Here is a 21,670-nt window from a genome sequence, read left to right as displayed (position 1 = left end):
AGATATAGGCAAATCTACAACTAACATTTTAATATATCTTTTTCCATAATCAACAAAATAAGCACACACAGAAAACAGTAAAGATATAGAAGACTTAATGCAGGTATCAAACTGTACTTAATTGATACACAAAGAGCAACATATCTAACAACTTCAGAAAACACATTCTTTTCAAAGATACATGGCACTTTTACCAAAATAGAAATGCTAGGATCTAAAGCCAATTTCCACATTCCAAAGGATTAAATCATGCAGAATATCAGCAAAATTAAAATATAAATCCATTACAAGAAGATAACTTTTGACAATTAAGCAATATTATGCTTTTAAATAAACCCCTGATGAATGGAAAAAAACTCAATGGGAATTAGAAAATATTTCAAACTGAATGATAACAATAATATACATGTCAAAGTTGTGAGATGCACTTTTTGCAGTACCTATAGAGAAAATGATAGCATTGAATGCAGAGATTAGGAAGGAAGAAAGGTTGAATATCAACTGTACTAGGAAATTATAAAAAGAATAACATATATACTCAAAGAAGTAGAAAGAAGGTAATAATACATATATTAGAAATCAATGAAATAGGAAATTTACAATTAAAAAAAAAGTAATGCCAAAAAGATTGGAAAAGACTAACAAAATTAATAAACTGGTATAAAAAATGAAAGAAGACACAAATTGCTATAGCAAGAATGAAACAGGTGTTATCACTACAGATCCTACAGATATTAAAAAGACAGTAAAAAGATATTATGAACAATTTGATGCCAATAAATTTGAAAATTTGGACAAAATGCACAAATATCTAGAAAAGCCACAACTTACTAAAACTGAACAAGAAATGTAAAATTTAAATAGTACTACACCCATTAAAGAAATTGACTCTATAATTTAAAATATCACAAAAAAGGGGTGCCTGGGTGGCTCAGTCAGTTAGGCATCTGACTTCAGGTCATGATGTCACTGTTCACAGGTTCAAGTCCTGTGTTGGGCTCTGTGCTGACAGCTCAGAGCCTGGAGCCTGCTTCAGATTCTTTCTCCCTCTGTCTCTGCCCCTCCCCTGCTAGTACTGTGTCTCTCTCACTCTCAAAAATAAATAAAACATTTTTAAAAATTAAAATAACACAAAAAACCCTTCAGGTTCAGATGGATTTCACTAGCAAATTCTTTTAATGTTTAAGGAATACATAATGCTAAACCTAAAAACTCTGCTAGTGACAGAAAATGAGAGAATAATACTCATTTTCTTTTATAGGGCAGCATAACTTTTCTATTAAAAATATAACAAGAACAATACAATAAAAGAAAATTACAAGCCAACACAGCCCATAAACACACAAAAATCCTTACATAATATGAGCCAACTGAATGCCTACTTCACACCACAAACAACAATTCCAAATGGATTATGACCTAAATATGAATGGTTAAACAATAAAGCTTCTAGAAAAAAAACATAGGAGACCATTGTTATGACTTTGGGGTAGCTACATATTTTAAAAAATTGTTTTTAATGTTTTTTTTATTTATTAAAAAAATTTTTTTTTACATTTATTCATTTTGAGAGAGAGAGCGACAGAGCACAAGCAGGGGAGGGGCAGAGAGAGAGGGAGACACAGAATCTGAAGCAGGCTCCAGGCTCCCAGCTATCAGCACAGAGCCCAATGCAGGGCTCAAACTCACAAACAGCGATATCATGACCTGAGCCGAAGTCAGATGCACAAATGACTGAGCCACCCAGTGCCCCATGTTTTTTTTTTTTTATTTTTGAGAGGGATAAAGAGACAGAGTGCAAGTGGGGAAGGGGCAGAGAAAGGGAGACACAGAATCTGAAGCAGGCTCCAGGCTCTGAGCTGTCAGCACAGAGCCTGACAAAACCCATAAACCTTGAAGTTGGACACTTAACCAACTGAGCCACCCAGGTGCCCCGCGACACATTTTTAATAGAATATCAGTAATATTACCCCAAAACTAAACGATTGACAAATTGAATCATTAAAATTAAAAAGACATTTATTAAAATGCACCATTTGGAGGGTGCAAAGGCAAGCCACATGGTGGGAGAAGATATATCTGAAGGGTGTATCTATAACAAACCAATTAGAAGGCAGCTAGTCCCATTAAAAATGGACAAATTGAATGGACACTGCATAAAATAAGAAATACCACTAATATTTCAGGAAATGTAAGTTAAAATGTATTCACCAACATGTCTAAAATGAAAAACAAAATCTGCAAATATCAAGCATTGGTGAGGAGGTGGAGTGACAAGGATACTCCCACTCAGCTGGTAGGAGTGTCACTTGCACAAGCACTTTGGAAACTAATTGGTAGTATCTACTCAAGTTGAACACACAAATATTCTTTTTTTTTAATGTTTATTTTTGAGAAAGCATGCATGTGTGAGCGGGTGAGGAGCAGAGAGAGAGGGAGAGAGAATCCAAGCAGGCTCCATGCTGTCAGCACAGAGCCTGTCACAGGGCTCAATCTCATAAACCATTAGATCATGACTTGAGCTGAAAACAAGAGTCAGATGCTTAACCGATTAAGCACTCAGGTGCCCCAGAACACACAAATATTCTATGATCCAGCAATCCTACACCTGAGTATACACCCAACAGAAATATGTACATGTTTACTGAAAGGCATATGAGTGTTCATAAAAGCACAATAAGAGAAAGCCCTGAACTGGAAATATCCCTAAGTCCATAATAGAATGCATTTTAAATTGTAAAATATTTATACAATAATTTATTGTATAATAATGTCATTATTTATAATAATGACAAGGAATGAGTACTGGAATCAACTAACATGAAAAATATGGATGAAGCCAACAAACACGAGGTTAAACAAAAGAGTCCAGACACAACACAGTATATTGAAATGGTCCCCTTATATAATCTGAAAACAGATAAAGTGACTCTTAACATAGCGGTTATCTTAGGGAGGTAACTAAGGCAGGGCACGTGAGGGAATTTTATGGGGTTCAGTAATGTTCTATGTTACAGCAATAAGCTTGCTTCATAAAAAATTAATCAAATGTGTACATTAACTATTTGTGTACTTTTATGTTTATAAAATTCAGTAAGAAAACTTCCAAAAATCCTTAAAATTAAAAATATATAAACCTAATAAATGAAGAGTCATAACATGTACCTGGATGGGAAGGTTCAACATTATAAAGATGTTTAATTTCTTCAAGTAATCTTTGATGTGGTGTAATTCCAATTAAAATCCCTCTCTTTTGTTATTACTGGTCAGGTTGATTCTAAAGTTTCTCTAGGAGAGTAAATGCATAAGAAAAGGAAGGCAATTTTGAAAATAACTGGGAGGCTTTGCCCTGAAAGAAATAAACATGTACTATAACACTGCAATAATTTATAGTTTAAGTTCTGGTAAAGAAAAAGACAAATAGATCAGTGCTATAGAAGAAAGTCCAAAAGACGTCTGTGTAAATATGCAAATTGAGTCGATAAAAAAGGCTCCAATTCGAATTGCTGGGGAAAGGATGGACTCTTCAATAAATGCATTGAGATAATAAGCTATTGAGTTGGAAAAACAAAAACAAAAGCAAATTTAGATTCCTATTTCATACCACACACAACGCATTTCCAAATGGATCTTTTTTCAAAAGGCTCTTTCCATAAAAAAGACAATTTCCATGATTTTGGGAGTAAGAAAAGCCTTTCTCAGCATGATACAGCCCAGAGCTATAAAAAATAGATTAACAAATCAGATGACATAAAAATTCAAAAGTTCTGCATTGAATAAATTTTAAAAGACAATAAACAGACCTGGAGAAATACTTATAACACATAAAGTGACAAAGTACATATGAAAATCTTCCTTAAATCAATTGGAAAAAGATAACTCACTAGAAAATGGGCCCAGGATGTGACAGGCAATTATTCATAGAAGAAATACAAACAACAAAAGCATTAATAATAATAAGACCTTATAATCAAAAGAGGATGTATTTCATTTATCAGACTGGCAAAAATATAAAAAGGTCTATATCTAAGTATTGGCTCAGATAGGGGGAAATTGCACTAGAGTTTAGAAAAAAATTTGGAAGGGTAAGGATACATATCACCCTGGTAAGTATTTAGCTCTGTGCGACTTTTAAGCTTTATAATATGAATAATTATTTTTGCCAGTCATAAAAACGACTAGGATTTTGGAAATGTATATGCAGGAAAAATAAATGTTTTTTATTTGACCCAGGAATTCCTCTTGTAGAAATTTATGCTGGACACTTAATCATAGATATGCACAAAAATGTATGCTCAAGGATGTTCTTGAAGGCAAATGTGTAACAGGGAAAAACTGGATACAAATCCAAGCCAACAAAAGCATTGTAAGCTAGATTTTGGTACTAGTATGCAATGGAAAGCTATGTAACTATATGATAATCACACTTTCAAAGGCTAACGATCCAGGGCGCCTGGGCGGCTCAATGAGTTGAGCGGCTGACTTTGGCTCAGGTCATGATCCCATCCATGGTCTGTGGGTCCAGGCTGACAGCTCGGAACCTGCTTCGTATTGTGTGTCTCCCTCTCTCTCAGCCCATCCCCTGCTTGTGCTCTGTCTCTGTCTCTCTCAAAATAAAATAAAATAAAACAAGACAAAAAAATCAACGGCTAAAGATCTTTTCCAAATGTACAAAACAGTAAATACAGTTTGACTACATTGTTTTTTTACTACAACTTTTGAAGGGCATCTAAGCATAAGAATTATAAAACACCAAAATGTTAAAAGTTGTTTTTATGGGTAGTAAAATTCCTGTGATTTTTATTTCCTATTCTACTTATCAGTATTTGTCAAATTGTTCACAATTAGTATTTGTTTATTGCCTTCACATTTTAAAAGCATTATTAACTGTAATAAAGAAAATATGCTCTTTTAAAAAACAATAGTTTGGTCTGAGGATGCTTGCCACCAAACTAAATGTTTGCTTTCAACATAATCTTTTCAGATGATGTACCACCAACATTATTTTTTGTACATATGAGCCATTTTAGTTACTTGATATCTTTTCAGAAAAGATAATTATGAATAAATTAAGTAAAATTAAAAAAAAATATTTTCTGAGTTGTAGGCTAAATATTACTCAGTTTGAATTCTAATATTCTTCCTCTGTTGGGGAAATAAAATTTGTCCGATTTTATTTCATTAAAAATTTTTTTTTAATGTTTATTTTTGACAGAGACAAGAGTGCAAGCAGGGGAAGGGCAGAAAAAGATGGGAGACACAGAATCTGAAGCAGGCTCCAGGCTCCAAGCTGTTAGCACAGAGCCTGACACGGGGCTCAAATCCACAGACTGTGAGATCATGACCTGAGTCAAAGTTGGACCCTTAACCAACTGGTGCCCCTAGGCGCCCCTAATCTGTCCCATTTTAAATGTGTAACTTGTAAACAAATTTAAAGGTGAGTTTCTTGTTTCTTGAAGTACCAAGAACACATAAACTAAGTTACAACTACTGATAAAGTAACTTTAATACAATTTAAAATACTATCACGCAAAAATAAAGCTGTTGCTTCTATTTGCAATATTCAGCTTTTTTTTTATTTAAAAAAAATTTAATGTTTCCATATTTTTGAGAGAGAGAGAGAGAGAGAAACAGAGAGAGAGAGAGACAGAGCGTAAGTTGGGGAGGGGCAGAGAGAGAAGGAGACACAGAATCTGAAGCAGGCTCCAGGCTTTGAGCTGTCAGCCGGGAGCCCAACACAGGGCTCAAACCCACAAACCGTGAGATTGTGACCGGAGCCGAAGTTGGACGCTCAACTGACTAAGCCACCCAGGTGTCCCTGCAATATTCAGCTTTCTATGAGTAAAGACTGGTGGATTATTCATAGACATGAAAGAAATACATTTGCATTTTGGCAAAACCAATGACTGGGATAAGGAACATTATATTTTCTGGTTTTTCTGGTTTTTTATTTTAACATTTTTCTCTATTAATTTTAGTGACATAACAAAGATGTCTGAAGTGATAATCATTTTGAATACCCATTCCTATTCTGCTCAAAGAATGTCATCGAATAAGCTAAATGCAAAAAATGGCACATGGAGAATTATGACCAAAAAGACTTTCTTAAAAACTAGGAAGTCCGGAACCTGACATCTACTTTGCTGGGTGTAACTTTCATACAACTGGCCGACAGAGCTCACAGACAAGGAGTTTGCAGTGGAGCCTTCTGTTTCATTAATAGGACTTTTGGACCTGGGGCTCCAGGAAGCATAGGATTAATTCAGCTGTTCTAAAGTGTCTTCCCTACCCTATGGGCTGCATATGAAACGCACACATGTAGAAATGACTCTCTTCCAAGATTTCCCCTCCACAGCGGTTAGAAACAACACCTGATATTCATTGACTATATCCTGGGGCCTAAGGCACAGTGACCAGGACAATTTTTTTTTTTTCAAAATGAGGCTATGTTTTTAAAAACGTTTGTTTTAGCTACAAAGAGCAGCCAGCCAGCTTTGCAGAAAACCATTTATTAAGTGAAGGAAGACTGGTCATATCCAAATACAGACAAAATACTGTGACTAAAGCATGCTCTCATTATGGAGACATCACGGATGCTCATTAGCTGATTTTATTGGATTTTTTTTCTTACTTCCATAGGTTTTAGGCTGTATCAACAAATACTGAAAGCAAAAGAAAATTACACGACGTTAGAGGCCAATATACACACAATGGAATAAGCCACTGGGACATAAAACTAGAATTTTATTTAGAGCACAAGTACACAGACAAATATGAAGCAAAAACAGTGAGCTGAAAAAGATGAAAACATTGTAGTGTGAAACGCAGTGAGCAGCAAAATAAAGATGAAGCCAACAGTATATTCTTATTAACAAAAAAAGGTCTATCATATTAATACAAATATCAACTGGCAGAGGATTAACCAAGAGCATCAAAGTCACACATTTTAACATATTAACAGAAATTTCCCTCCATTTCAATTCACCTTTCTCCTCTTTCACAAATTATAACTGCAGCAGTTTAAAAGAGAATTTTAAAATATGATTAGAATGAACATCAGGCACACATGTGCTTTTTTTCACGTAAGTCAGTTAAAAGTCAAGTGGCCGGAAAATATATCAAAAATGACACTCTACCAAATGGGTGGGGGGAGTAATAAATGTATCTTCAAAGAACAGTACCATTTTTCATAACATTTTTCTAAGTATTCACTGTGGTGGCTATATTTCTGTTTTAAACAAGTGTCTGGAGTTAAATTATACTGAATAAATTGATAAATCTACCTTTTTATTCCCAATTAACCTCTAAGTGGTAGAATGAAAGAAATCTTCATAAGGAAGATCTTATTTAAGTTGAATACAGCATTCATTCTAATAAGCAACCAAAGTTCTTCATTTGAACAGATAAATGAGTGATTTAAGTGATTCTGTTGAATCCAAAATGCTTCCAGTCATTCTCTTACCAGGTTTCAGGCCTATGGGGTTACATTTACATTTTCAGATTACAACGAAAAAGGGGGCTATCTGGCAAATCTAAGTCTAATTTCAGCAGTGAAAAAAAGTTTTAAAGTCATGATGGAAATATACTATATAAATTAGAAACCTAATAAATACATATGTATTACTTAAAAGTTGCCCTGGGCATAAGGGCCTTAGGACAGACATACAAAATGTAAAGAAGATCCAAAATGGGAAAAAAAAATCCAAGAGCAGGATTCAAATAAACATGCCCACAGCTATCTAATAGAAACCATTAATCATCATGATCTATCATGCCATAATCTTTGGTGTCCAAAATATAAAAGAAATTCTATGTATAAACACCTCACCTGAAAACCCCCAATGCAGGAATCAAGAAATACTTTAGTGTTGTTCTGGAGGCCACTGGACAAGGGCAGAACTTCTTTAGAACATACATAATTGAGTTTCCTTTTATTGCTTTATCACCTCCATTGAGGGGTAAATGTTTAAAGCATATTCTGCAGAAAAGGCTCACAATTAAAATCTGCCTTTCTTTTCCTTTAAGCAAAGGAGTGGCAGGGGCCTTGATGAATTAGTTTTAATATTCTTAAAATTAAATCAGCAATTTCAGCAGCAATGTTTCCAAATACAGCATTGGCTGTCACCATGTATCTGACAGTCACACAAAAAGCCTCTACATAACTCAGGAGATTAAAGAAATCTCATAATTATAAACCCATTGAGCAGACAGAATGAAACCCTGCACTAAGCAAGGAATTTTGACATGTTGGTATTAAAATGCTCTTAAGAACATAGCCTACTTTTCTTTAACATTTTATGACTGTTTCCCTTCCAGTTTGAGTATAAATGTATAATATTTCCCCCATGTTGAATTTTAACAAAACATAGAATTCATCCACTTTTCTCTCGAATTGCAGGGTTTGTTTGGAAATACTGACACAAGATGTAAATACTAGGAAAAACTAACGACAGGTGGGTATGAAAAAATTCTGATGGTCATAAGGCAGCCAAATAGGTTATAAAGCCCATGTGAATGCTGAATATAAAAGTTAATTATTTGGGAACTCTGAGACTTCCACAGTCCCTAATAAATAAATTTGAAAAGCTAAAAATTCTTATTAAAACCAATTCAAACAATAAGCCAGGATAACCAACAAAAATGATGTAGGCACCTCATAGTTCTGTTATTACATCATTTACCTGGATAGAAATAACCAGATAAAAGTAAATTAAGCTGCTACATAGTCATTCCATAGGATTTTTCTGTAAGGTGTTCAAGTATCAGAAGAACAAAATAGATTTGAGGTGGGAGGAGTACCGAAAAAGCTAAAAATTCTTGCTTTCTCTTTTTGCAAACATTTCCTTTCAAAGAGTTGGGGGAAAGTATGGAAGAAAATTTGACGTGGAATTTACACATGTGAAACAAGATGCTGAAGTTGGCACCACTTGACAACTACAATATTTCCTTCCGTAGAGGCCACTAAGTGCTGGCTCAAAATATTAAACAACTAAGTACACATTTTCACAAGTCACACATACAACTGTTGACTGGCACAGCCTCTTAGCACAGTTCTTCAGTTTAGCTACAATAAGTGATAGCAGCAATGGTTAACAATTCCACATAAACATCACAAACACAGATAGGAAAGGGCACCTATAACAACATGCAAATCTCAACAGTGACATCACTGAATATTACACAATGCATAGAAATTGTAATGGTTTTTGGCAAGATGGGTTTTTTTTTTTGTAACAAATACTTTATAAAACAAAAGTTCTTTTGTTATAAATGCTATTTAAAAAGTTGTAATATAATGAACTGTAGATATAAAAATTCAGTTAGATAAAGTTAATCTGGGTGGATTAATACTAAAATGGACCTGCTACTTCATCCAGTATAAATAATCCATTATAAATTAATTTCTAGTGGAAGTATACTAAGTTATTTGATTTATAAAATGTAAGAATTACAGAAAGTAAACAGACATAAAAATCACTTAAATACAGTATGTGCAATTACTGTTAAGGTTCTATATTGCTGATGTCTTCCTAATTCTACTTACCACAAATAAATAAATTATATCAAAGCATTTTCAAAGCTCTTTGAAATGGATGTACCATGGTAAAAATACTCTCTAATTCCAGTGTAATACAAAGGAGAACATTAGAAGTCTAGCAAAATTCAACACTGCATTCAAAAGACAATTCCACTGTACTTAAAAAAAAAAAATCCTAGAATTTCACCTTTTTTCTTCAACTATAATCTGGTAAATACAATTTGTAAAATAAAAATTTGTGAAAATTTTTCATTTATGTTTGAATTCTTTTTTAGAAGAACAAGCAGGATAATCAGAGAATTTACAAATACTTTGTATTTCTACATCTTCCTGCTATAGGTCTTCCATTAGTTCCCATTTTCTCTTTCTTCCCTATCTTTAACTAAATTCACTTCAGAAACATCCTAATTATGTTGATAGAACTTTGATCCTTTGGATTGAAGACACATCTCAAACCTTCAAGATGATATTTTAACCTTTCCATAGAATAAAAAAGGATATTATAGACTGCATTCGAAACTAATAATATAGATACTATGAAGCTGGATATGCAAATGAGTGTCACAATAAACAAAAAGTTACTTTTTAGTTCATGATCTATAATTGGAATTCATATACTTGAAAACTGTAGTTTGTTTTCCCTCTGTAAATGAAAACTAAGTATGAATGGGGAGAGATGCGTGTTAAAAAATGATTATATTTAGAGATTATTCCATCAAATTTCAAAAAGAAGTTGCTAAAATCAAGATATAACACTATACAATGAAAAGTGACAATTCACATGTAAAAATAGCCTATTTGGAAACTAGCAGCTTGAATCTACTTCTAATAGAAACTTGACTGAAGGCTTAAAAACCAATTACAATTTTGAAAACAAGAAAAGGATACTCTTTCTCAGTGGAAACGCAGAGTTGTTTTCCCTCCCTAAACTCTGATCTATGGGTTAGAAGTCAGGGTGCCTAGGTTCCAGTTCTGGTTCTGACAAGGTGTGTACACCTGGGCATTCATCTAATGTCTCTAGGACTGTTCCTCTCTTCTATAAAAAAGAGGGGTAGATTAGGTTAGATGTTTCCAATCTTATTTTCCAGACTCACCATGTGAAGGATGTGTCTTAGAGGTAGTAGCTCATTCAGTCTAGTGAGTCTCAAAATAGGAAGGTAGGGGCATAGGGAACATGAGAATTCCTGGGGAATCAGCGTGAGGACTCCCTTTGCAATCTCTACTCCTTGACCTCCTTGTCCTCTACTCCCAAGAGGACATGGTGACTCCTATTCTTCATAGCACTGAAAAGCACTGGACTCGAGGTTCTCTTGGTCAGCCTCTAGGATTATAATTCAGCAAAGATGATGGTTCACATTAATATTCTGACCTAATTAATATTCTGATCAAATTAATACTGACTTCATTAATACTGAGTGTAATTCAACAAAGTCATGGTTTACAAACCAACTCAATTGTATTAAAATGTTGTCTTTTAAAAATAATGCAATCTTTCATACCAACCTAGGTGTTTCTCTCCATCTGATTAATTTACAAATAGGATGAAGCATGATAAATTTTTATTAACTTCCTTTTCTCTGATTAGAAGTGAAATCAGAGTTGTTGGCAGTTTGCCAATATCATCCCCTTTTCTGTTTTATATCATTAGAAATACATTAACCAAAGATGATATATGGAGTATATTTATGTCCCAGTTATATTCTATGGCAAGGATCTCTTAAAATCATCCTGTCTTCCTCACTTTGCCTTGTGAAAATGCATTCATTTCATCTCAGCCAGATCTGAGCAGGGAAGAGAAGCAATGCTGAATTCCATGCATTAAGGGAAAAACAAAAAACAACTGAGGATCCCGTTGCCAATGGTATGTTTCTTAATAAGCAACTCTCTATCTGTACCTTATCATATGGTAATATGCCAAGATCTGATATAAAGGAATTCTATTTGAGAAAAAAATCTACTAAAACTAATTGGTAGAGAACTTGTTAATTCCTTAGTGTTTATAACATTTTTTTCATAAATGAACCTTTTAAAAATTAGCTTATTGCAATAAATTATCATTCACTCCTCTTGACTTCTCCGCTAGGCTTGGAAATTTATGTCCTTTATCACATAGTAGAGTCTTTATTTATAGATGCTAAGTATTATAGCTCTATTTTGGTTAGAGAAATACAGATCAAAATATTCCTTTCCTATAGATAGAGAAAACCAGTCACAAGAAGCCTGATTAAAATCAGAAGTGTTTGCCTCTAATATGTTGAACTATGGAGGTAGCCAACTAGAGAAAATCTGAATGGTTTTGGTCTATCTCTAATTCTGAGACTCGTAAGGATAGTATTTTTCTTCAAAAATTTTGTTAAAAACAATCTTTATTTGTTGGTTTGTCTGTTTGTTTGTTTGTTAAGTAGGCTCCACAACCAACGTGGGGCTTGAACTCACAAGCCTGAGATCGAGAGTCACAGGCTTAACTGACTTGAACCAGCCAGGCACCCCAAAAACAATCTCGATAAAAAACCAAAATATTAACAACAAATTCTTCTATCAAATATTGTCGGGGGTGGGGGTTGGGTGGCTCAGTTGGTTGAGCATCCAACTTCAACTCAGGTCATGATCTCACAGCTCATGGGCTCAAGCCCCAGGTCAGGCTCTGTGCTGACAACTCAGAGCCTGGAGTGTGCTTCAGATTCTGTGTCTCCCTGTCTTCCCCTCTTGTGCTCTGTCTCTGTCTCTGTCTAAAATAAATAAACATTAAAAAAAATAAATATTGTTAATTTGCTGGCACCAAATTTGCAGGCAAGATCAAACTCCCTGGCAGACCGGCAATCAATGCTCAGTAGCTGGTGGCTGGCAATACTGCCTTTTGGGCTTAAGAGCCCAACCTTCCCTTTCCCTGTCTGATTTATGAGGAACTCTCTTAAAATTGAGTTTTTGGTTTATTTGGGGGTAAAAACAAATGGAAATCACTTTTAAAAATATAATTACTTGTACACACACTCACCTCCATGAAAAAGTTAAGTGTCCTTTAAAAAGTGACACAGACTTATGCTCTCTACTCATGGCCAGGGGAGAAACAAGCTGCCAAATGTCCTATATCAAAATAATTAAAATAATGAGGCCTAAACAATGTTGTACCAACAAACATGCCAGGTGATGGCACTGCTCTCAATTTGGAATTGAATGAATATTGATGATTTTATTACACTAGGGATTTCATGTATAATTTATCACTTCAGAGTCCACAGATGCACAGCAAATCACCTTGTGAACAAGCTGCCTCAGCCGAAAAGGACAGAACTTAATAGGATCTGGATCTGGTTTCAGATCCCGATGCTCTTATGTAGTAGCTGTGATATGGGCAACCCATTTGACTTCCGTGATTTCCTCATTTATGAAGGAGAAATAATCACACTTACCCTCAGGACTATTGTGAGAGTTAAGTGAAACAGCTTACAGAAGCACTTACTACTCTGGCATACTGTTAAGTACTCAGTAAACGATAGTGATGGTAATCTGCACATTCTTGTACATGTGTGCACCTATGTGAACACAATAGATGGTGCAGGAGTGGCTGCCTTCATATTGGTTTTAAAACAGGCTCTAAGGAAGATTCTCGTCAAAATACTCAAAGCAGTGTTATGTATTCCACAGCAAACCAACATATTCAGTGGCTGAATAATAGACAAACTGTATGAGTACAAATTCGGGAAATGATGCAAAAAGAGTATCGGCAGAGACTTTTTTGGTGAGCTCTCAGAAATGAAATGAAACTTTTATTACAGTATCTTTTATAAATTCTTCGAGGGTAGGGACTGTTTTACACATCTTTGTACCCCTCCCAGTGTCTGGACAATAGGTGTTCAAATATCTGTTGATATGGCTGTAAATTCTCTCTCAGTGAAAGTTATTTGATGTCATGACATCTTAAAAGCTAAGCCATATGACTGAGGCCAAATAATGTGATGAAAGTTTCAGCTAACAATGATCTAAATGAAAAACCAAAGAGACCTGATCTACTCTAGAAAATTTTCAGACTATTGTTTACTGCTCTGGGAAGTGATTTAACACAGGGGAAAGTGAATTGACATACGGAAAATTTAACACAGGGAAAAGATCTAGAAAAATATTTTAAGTAGCTGGCATATTACAAACCATATTCAGACCACCCCTACTAACTAGGAGAATAAATGGAATTTTAAGAATAAGCTCTGTTGGATTAACATCTTGAATTTCTCTAACCTTTTCAGATATTATGGTTTTAAAAACAATTGCTACCATCCAAGGTTTTCAACAGTCACTCACATGAATATAGAAGAAAGACTGAATTTTGCAGCTATCTCCCCTCAAATGCTGACAGATGGGCTTGACACTTTTGTTGTAGACAGTGCAAGACTTTCAGAGTCATGTGAGGAGCACTGGAGAATTCCTTACGTGACATTACACTGACTTAAAAATGTAAACCTTGCAAATATGGTTTTATGGTTTTTGTATGAATCACAGGATTGACTGGAAAGGCAGCACATTCAGTTGTAGTGAACACGTGCTGGACTGCTGAATTTTCACGAAAGCACATGAATGATATTTTGGCATGTACCAGTGCCACAGTATGAACATAACTTCTTTTAAGTTAAAGTAACAATGAAAATGGCATCTGGCAATAGCACGTCTTCAGTATTGTTTATATAAAAACACAAAATTTAGAGGTAGTTGCAGATAATTTTTCATAATTTCATTAATGCAAAGAGATACTGTAATTTAGCTAAACTCGTACCAAGCCATTCTTCAGAAAAGCCTTCTAAATCTAAATGTCACAATGTTCCTATTTGGTTTGAGTTATCAAAGCAAAATAAAAATAAATAAAAAAGTAATTTACATTCTCAATTTGTGTTCTTCTGAATGAAAATGCAATAGAATGAAATAGGAGAGATTTTCATTGTAGTGCCTTAATCAACACAAATAGGAATGCAAAATTCCCTAATTCTGCTTTCTCAGTACATCCTCGCTGCCCTTCTTCCTCATGACAAACTTACTTTGCTGTCAAAAACATATTAAGAATTTTTAAAAGTATGTCAATGCAAAAATAAAATGCACACATTTTAAATGTTTCACAAAAACCTTTTTTTTTTTTTTTTAAACGAGAGGTAACCCATTAAGAACAGCCTTATTGGCACCTAGGTGGCTTAGTTGGTTAAGCTTCTGACTTTGGCTCAGGTCATGATCTTGCAGTTCTTGAGTTCAAGCCCCAGGTCAGGCTCTGTGCTGACAGCTTAGAGCCTGGAGCCTGTTTCAGATTCTTTGTCTCCCTCTCACTCTGCCCCTCCCCCGCTCATACTCTTTCTCTCTCAAAAATAAACAAACATTAAAAAAAAATTTTTTTAAGAGTTCTTTTATAGTAGGCTGTCCTGTACACTTACAAACAAGGTTATAGAATAAGGAAAGTTTTGTAAAGGGAACTGGGAGAAAGAGGCCCTGTGGCTCAAAATGAACAGAAGAGGGGGCACCAGGGGACACAGTGTGCCACCATGAAAGGTCACTCAGCATTCCTTCTAATCAGATAGCCTTGAGAGATGGGAAAACACTGTGTCCCCATTTCTGGCTCAAATCACTGGAAACTGACTCTGAGTTGGAACTAAGGAAGATAAACAGAAAAAACTCAAGTCAGAAGACAGTACCATTTCCTTAACAATAACTGATTTGTCTTGATCTCAACATAAAATGAAGATAACTAAGCTTTTCAAGGATTGAAAGGATGAAAGATGTGTACAGAAATAAATATGTATGTATTGAAATATCTAAAGAAATATTTACTAAAATATTAACAGTGGTTATTTGGGCCAGCAGATTTATGAGTGTTTGTGCTCTTTATGCTTACCTAAATTTTCTAATTTTCACACAGTTAGTAACTATTATATAAATGATGCATGTAAGTCACTTGACACAGAGCTGGCATACACACTAGTTAAAAAATGGTGGCTGCCATCATTAATACAAAAAAAAAAAATAAAGCAAGATATCTTCCACCCTTTCTTATTTCTGGATGCCTCTCTATGGAGGAAAAGTCACGAAATGAAGTTGATTCCACCACAAAAAGTCCACAGAAGACTTTCTACTCGTGAACCAAAGGAAAGGTCACCATATAGAGGAATGAGTCTTTATGTGTTTATGACTTGGTGTTGAAAAAAGCTACCAAGCCAAGGGAAACCTAGGCTTTTGTGATGATTTAGGAAGGCATATAAAAATGAAACCTGAACTCGTTGTACAATAAGTTAACACATAAAATACCACCTACCCTTCTAGCTAATGTGAATTAAGAGGTTGCCTTAAAGAACAAATACTTCCCAACAGAATCCAACAAAGCAATTAAGATTCAGATTTTCTATGTGTTAATGATTATACAGGACAGGAACCAAGCTCAACTTCATTGTCGCCCTAATGTCTAAATTTATGTTGTTATTGAAGGATCTTAACTAAAAATACACCACAGGCTTTAAGACTTGAAAATAAAGACCTTGGGAAAACCACCACAAAGAGCTGTTTAACCAAAATTATTATTATTATAATTGCAGGGTATCACAGATAAATTTATATTTACTAGAAACTGCACATTTTCGAGAATGCTTTGAATTCAGCTAAATCCAATAACAAAATGTTGTTACCCAAAATGAGTGTCAATATTCTTTTGATCTCAACTACAGAGTTAAGTAATCTCCTAGGGAAAAGAGACTGAAGTTTAATGCTTATAAATAAATAATTCAGGGGGTTTGGGCTTTGAAGAGTAGTCCTCTTTTGTTGTCCTGACTAGCGCTTCCAGATGTTTAATAAGACTCTCCCATTCTCTACCTTCTCTTTATGTTTGATATACAGTCTAACGCTTGGGAACATTTTGAAAGCTTTGGTAGTTTTGTAAATCTGAAAATCACACTTCATTTAAACTGATTTCTTAGGGAACAAAAAAAATCTATCCAGGTTCAAGCACAACACTAAAGAGCTGTTAACAGTCTTTTTTGCCACAATATTGGACTTTGCATATTATTTAAAAATTATATATCTTTCAAAAAGAATGGCACCTTTATTGCCCTCAAAAGAAAAGATGTTACCTAAACATCTAGATTTTCAGACATTACAAAAAAGAGGCACAGGAGCTAAAATTCTAATTCAGCTAAAAAAAATATGTAAATAATTTGTAGAGCTTATGTCAACACTCATATTCTGGATCTGACTGAATATAATTCTGTGTAAGCAGCAGAGCTAGTACTGTTTCCTCCTGATTAATATAAAATTTTAAAACTTAAAAAAATAAAGCCATTTATTAACTAGACTCAAAGTGAGAGGTGGGGTGGGAAGGAAAAGCAGGCGTTGAGGACACACGTGTCTAGGACGACTTTCAGTTACTTTTCTGACAGTTTTTTAAAAAACGGAATTCCTTCTCTACTTTGTATTGCCTGAGAACCACTATGGTTTTGTAACGGCTGTAACAGTAATTACATTTAATCACCCACAAGTACATTTGTGTTAAGCCTATAAATACTATGTTAGCAATACTAAACTATCTCCATTGGCTTATTTGTAAAAAGAAAAATATATTATATATTTATATTTTTATAAAGTTAACACTGAGGGCCGAGGAAAGGAAACGAGAAGCAGTGTATAACCACAGTTTCTCTGGACACAGTAACCAAGCTGGGGTCTTGCTCAGGACACCTGGTCAAGCAGTGTCTGAGGAAGAGTCATAAGAGGCAGAGACGATGAAATTGCCACTGTTGGAGTGCCCGGCCACTGACTGTGCAGCCTGCTGGCTCAGATTGTTACAGATAAGCACCAGCTGGTTGCTCTGGGCCTCAGACAAGGTGCTGCAGCTCTGATACACGCTGAAATTGGTCTTCCTGCCGGGGATGTTGCCCTTCTCACACATGGTCTTCACCATCTTGGCCAGCTTGTTCTTGCCGAGGGCTTGGCAGTTATACCAATGCAGAGCTGCCAAGTTCACCACTGGCTTGATGGACAGGTAGAAAGGAGCATCCTCGTAGCGCATGGCAGGAGGTCGCCGCTGGGCATACTCTTTATAGTCCTGTACGGGGCAGGTCTGTGGGGCATGCTGGGTGGCATACACACGAGAGTCCGTCCCCCCTCTCTTGGTTTTGGCATTCAGGTCACCAGTGTCTTGACCCATCCACTCTAAGTACTCCAGCCCCGTTTCTGTTACCCGGAGCCGGATATCACCCCACTTCAAGGTAGATCCATGGAATCCTGTGCAGTGCCCAAAAGCTTTTGTGTTGTTGAGCCACACAAGGTTGAGAAGACCCTCGGGATTATAGCGGCTCAGCAGTCCTCTTTTCCGCAGAATGAGCTCATCAGCAAAGGTGAGCTTCATGGACTTGTGTGGCTTATTTCCTTTTCCTTTGCAGCGGAGTTCAATCTGCTTCTGTTTCAGGGCCTCTTGGGAACGCTTGAATTCCTTATCCCTCGTAATACTGTAGCCATACCTGTGTTCTTTTAGGTACCGTTCAAGTCCACACTGGTAATTGGCCAAGCTGTTGGGTTCATACTCGGACCCATCCTTCTGCCTGGCATCCACAAAGAAAGAGGCCAGGTAGGCATCCAACTCCTTGCAAGGGATGACATAAATCTCTCTTGTTTCAGAAGGATACTTGGAGATGAGGAACTCGCGGAAATTGCGGAGCGCAGTCTGCGTGCTCCGGATGGTTTTCTCATTCTGCTCCCTGCTGAGCTCAGCTGCTCTTTCATCCTGGTCTGCAACAAATTGGGGAGGGGAGGGATAGAGAGGGTGTTGATGAGTTCAGACAATGCACTTTCTACTCTGAAATAAAGTTTCCTCTTATAATGAAAAGGGAAAGAAGGAATCCATTTTATAGAGATCACTTACAAATGTTATTTACATACCTGCTCCATTATAATAGCCAACTTCAGTTTCACAAATGATGCACTAGACAAGGGTATGGCCCATTACAATCAAAATGAGCTTCTTGTGTCAATGGCACATAAGCTTTGTGCATGAAAGTTTGTGGGAGGAGTGAGTTTAGAAACAGCCTTTGTTTTAGGAAGAATGCAAGGGAAAAAAATGTGCTATTCATCCTACTGCAGTGTGCAAGGGCCCCATTAAAGCTGACACACTCATTTTGAATCACTTCATTTGTGAAACCAGAGGTTGTACTGGTTCCATTTTATTGAATTAACTAAATATTCAAATTTGTTATTTAGCACATCACTAGAGATCTATATTTAAAAGTTACCAAACAGATGATTTGCAGTAGTTAATTCAACACTTTATGGCAATTTAGGTTAACACAATTTATAAATATTCTGTGTGTAATTGCGGGGCTATTTGTAAGAAGTGGTAACATATTCGGTATTTTGTAAAGTAATGAGGATAGGGGCGCCTGAGTGATTCAGTTGGTTAAGTGTCTGACTTTGGCTCAGGTCATGATCTCACGGCTCATGGGTTTGAGTCCTGCATCGGGGCTCTGTGCTAATGACTCAGAGCCTGGAGCCTGCTTCAGATTCGGTGTCTCCCTCTCTCTCTCTGCCCCTCCCCTGCTCGTGTTCGTTCTCTTCCTCTCAAAAATAAACATCAAAAAAAATTTTTTTTAAATAAAAAAGTAACGAGGATAAAACTTCTGAAGTGTAACAAACAGGACAACGAATTTTGAATTAGGTTACTACAATCCAGATGTAAGGAAAGGGATGTATCTCTTGGACAAATCATTTTATTTATTATTTATACTCTTCCACCAAGAACTAGAATTGCTTCTTCTCATTATGGATCATCCACGGTTAAGTGATGTTGCTCTAGAGTACCAGTTCTCACACTTGAGTGTGCTTCAGGATTGCTCAGGATGCTTGATCAATAGCAGATTCCCAGCTGGCAGGAATCCATGCCCAGGAGGAGGTTTGAGAGAAACTCCCTTGAGAAACAAAGTTCTAGTGTTTATGTGTTATGATGGAAACCCTATTCTATTTTTTACTCAATTTTTTTTTATTAAGTTCAGTGATATCATCTAAATGGTTTCCTTTCAGTAGTATGTAATTTAAATTTGGACTCAATAGTAACAATAAAAACGTTTTGTCAAAAATCACTATGTCAGACATGGGTGTAACTCAAAAAGAGAAATTCTAAAAATGAAACCACACAATAGAAAACTTGGCTATCCTATTGATTGTTGAGAGGCAAGCATCAAGCTTAGTTTAAAACAACATAAAAATGTAATTTCTGATTTTACAGTATAAAGGTAAAATATTTTGTTTATCCTGTTTATCTTATTTAGGAAAATTTTAGTTTGTAAGGTTGCTCATTGGAAGTCTTTGTAAATAACCACATACAATAATAAGAATTCTAATAAACTGAATTTTATTCAGAAAATACACTTTTTGTATTACTATACACATTTATGAATAAGTATGTTATTTTAAAATGACATTCTAATGTGTAATTACCAAAATCCTCATAACTTTATAAAACAAAATGAACTAAAATTCACTAGACTACCTAATTAGATATTTTTATAGGCATGTTTTTGAAGGATCATATTTCTAAAATTCAATATACAAAAGTGTATTTTATACTTCGTTAGACTTGACTTTTGATTATGCTATTTTCTTGCAGTTAAAACTGTTTATATATCACCAATAAAGATGTGTATCTTTCCTTCAAAAAGATGGAAGGCACACTTTGCATGTAACCTTTTACCATGCTGGCTGGCTTCCCTGGCTGTTTACATGTAAAGCCAAAGGGGCCAGCACAGCTGTTCATTCTGGCTAATTGTTTAAATATCCATCACAGTGGTCTTCAAACCTCAGAGACTTTCTAAGAAATAAACAGTCATGGACAACTTTAGGGAAAAAATTTCTAGTTTCTCAAGTTTCACACAGAATGTTTTATAAAACTTACTTGTCTGAGATGAAGACTGAGTTTGCAAATGTTGCCATCCCCAATCTCATATGGTACATATTCTGGGGTGCAAAAGACTTTGAGGAGGCAAACAAAACTTATACATTGATGATTAAACCCATAGCATGTCTTGTCCTTTGTTCTTATACATATTCTTATATAGGTGAAATTTGCCATCGGAAAGAGGGTATTTGGGCCTGAACTGGGGTGAATTTAGGACTTCTGAAGGGGTTATAGGTTAGTAAGGATGGTTCTTTTCCCTGGAAATGGACTATTCTGCAGGACTACCAGGATGTTCAAGATAGAAGCTTAAAACTCTATTCAGTTCTTTCAGATTCAGCATGCTTTTGTTCATAAGATGCTCAATAACTATTTCATACACATGAAACATTATTTGTAGTTAGTCAATCCTCATCTTCATTTCAAAAAATATTCAACATTTTCTCCCTCTTTTTTATAAAAATAAACTGTTGAAAACCTTTGGGTGTCCATTTAAATGTATAGTTTTTTCAAAGTTCTTTTGAGGGGTATGTGAGTAAAAGAGTTAAAGTAAGCCTTCCTCCTCTTTCTACTTGCCCTCAATCTTTAGTTGAGAGCCATTATACATCTACAGGAAAAAAAAAAAAAAGAAACTAAAAACTCCTTTCTTAATAGCCTGAAATGCACCACAAAAGGAGGGGGGAGAGTAGAGAAACCCTTATTCATTTTGCACGAATAGGGGGAAGTAAATGGCCTTAAAGTCAAGTTTTTCAGCTAATTATACAATCAAAAAAGACCAGAAAAGATTGATAATAAAATATAAAACTGTTACATTTATCTTGCTTTTATCTCTAGTTTTAGAAAAACTTCTGATCCAATTCTTTTTAAAAACTTTTTATTAGGTATAACATACATACAATAAAGTGTACTAGTCATTAAGTGCATGCAATTAATTTTCACAAATTGAATCCAGTATCCGGATCAAGAAAAAGAACACCACCAGCATCCCAGAGGTCTTTCTCATGTCCCCTTCTTCCAGTTACTCCTTCTCATCAAAAATAACAGCTATTCTGATGAAACAGAATACAACTGTCTGGTCTATTATTGTAACTAATATGAATGGAATCTTAAGAGGATGAACTCTTTTGTATCTGGCTTCTTTTGTTCAGCATTGTGAGTTTCATCCATATTGTTTGTAGTTGTAGATAATTTACCCTCATTGCTGTGGGTACACTACACACATTCCATTGTGT

General features: G+C 35.4%; 1 protein-coding gene across 4 annotated transcripts in view; it reads right to left on the bottom strand.

Annotated features, from left to right (window-relative positions):
• Nucleotides 1-21,670, bottom strand: part of KIAA1958 (uncharacterized protein KIAA1958 homolog) — a 158,639-nt gene that overhangs the window by 29,590 nt on the left and 107,379 nt on the right. Inside the window, exon 3 of one of the 4 annotated variants that reach the window (XM_023242572.2) lies at nucleotides 18,200-18,283. The exons of 2 other annotated variants lie outside the window; for them this stretch is intronic. In XM_023242572.2, the coding sequence (XP_023098340.1) occupies nucleotides 18,200-18,283 (84 nt within the window). Of the gene's footprint in view, nucleotides 1-6,724; nucleotides 18,284-21,670 lie in introns of those variants that run through there. One more of the 4 variants, XM_045043882.1, reaches the window with a different exon arrangement.

Source organism: Felis catus, chromosome D4 (genome assembly GCF_018350175.1).
Source record: "Felis catus isolate Fca126 chromosome D4, F.catus_Fca126_mat1.0, whole genome shotgun sequence".
NCBI classification, from domain to species: Eukaryota; Metazoa; Chordata; class Mammalia; order Carnivora; family Felidae; genus Felis; species Felis catus.
This window is presented reverse-complemented; position numbering and strand designations above follow the sequence as displayed.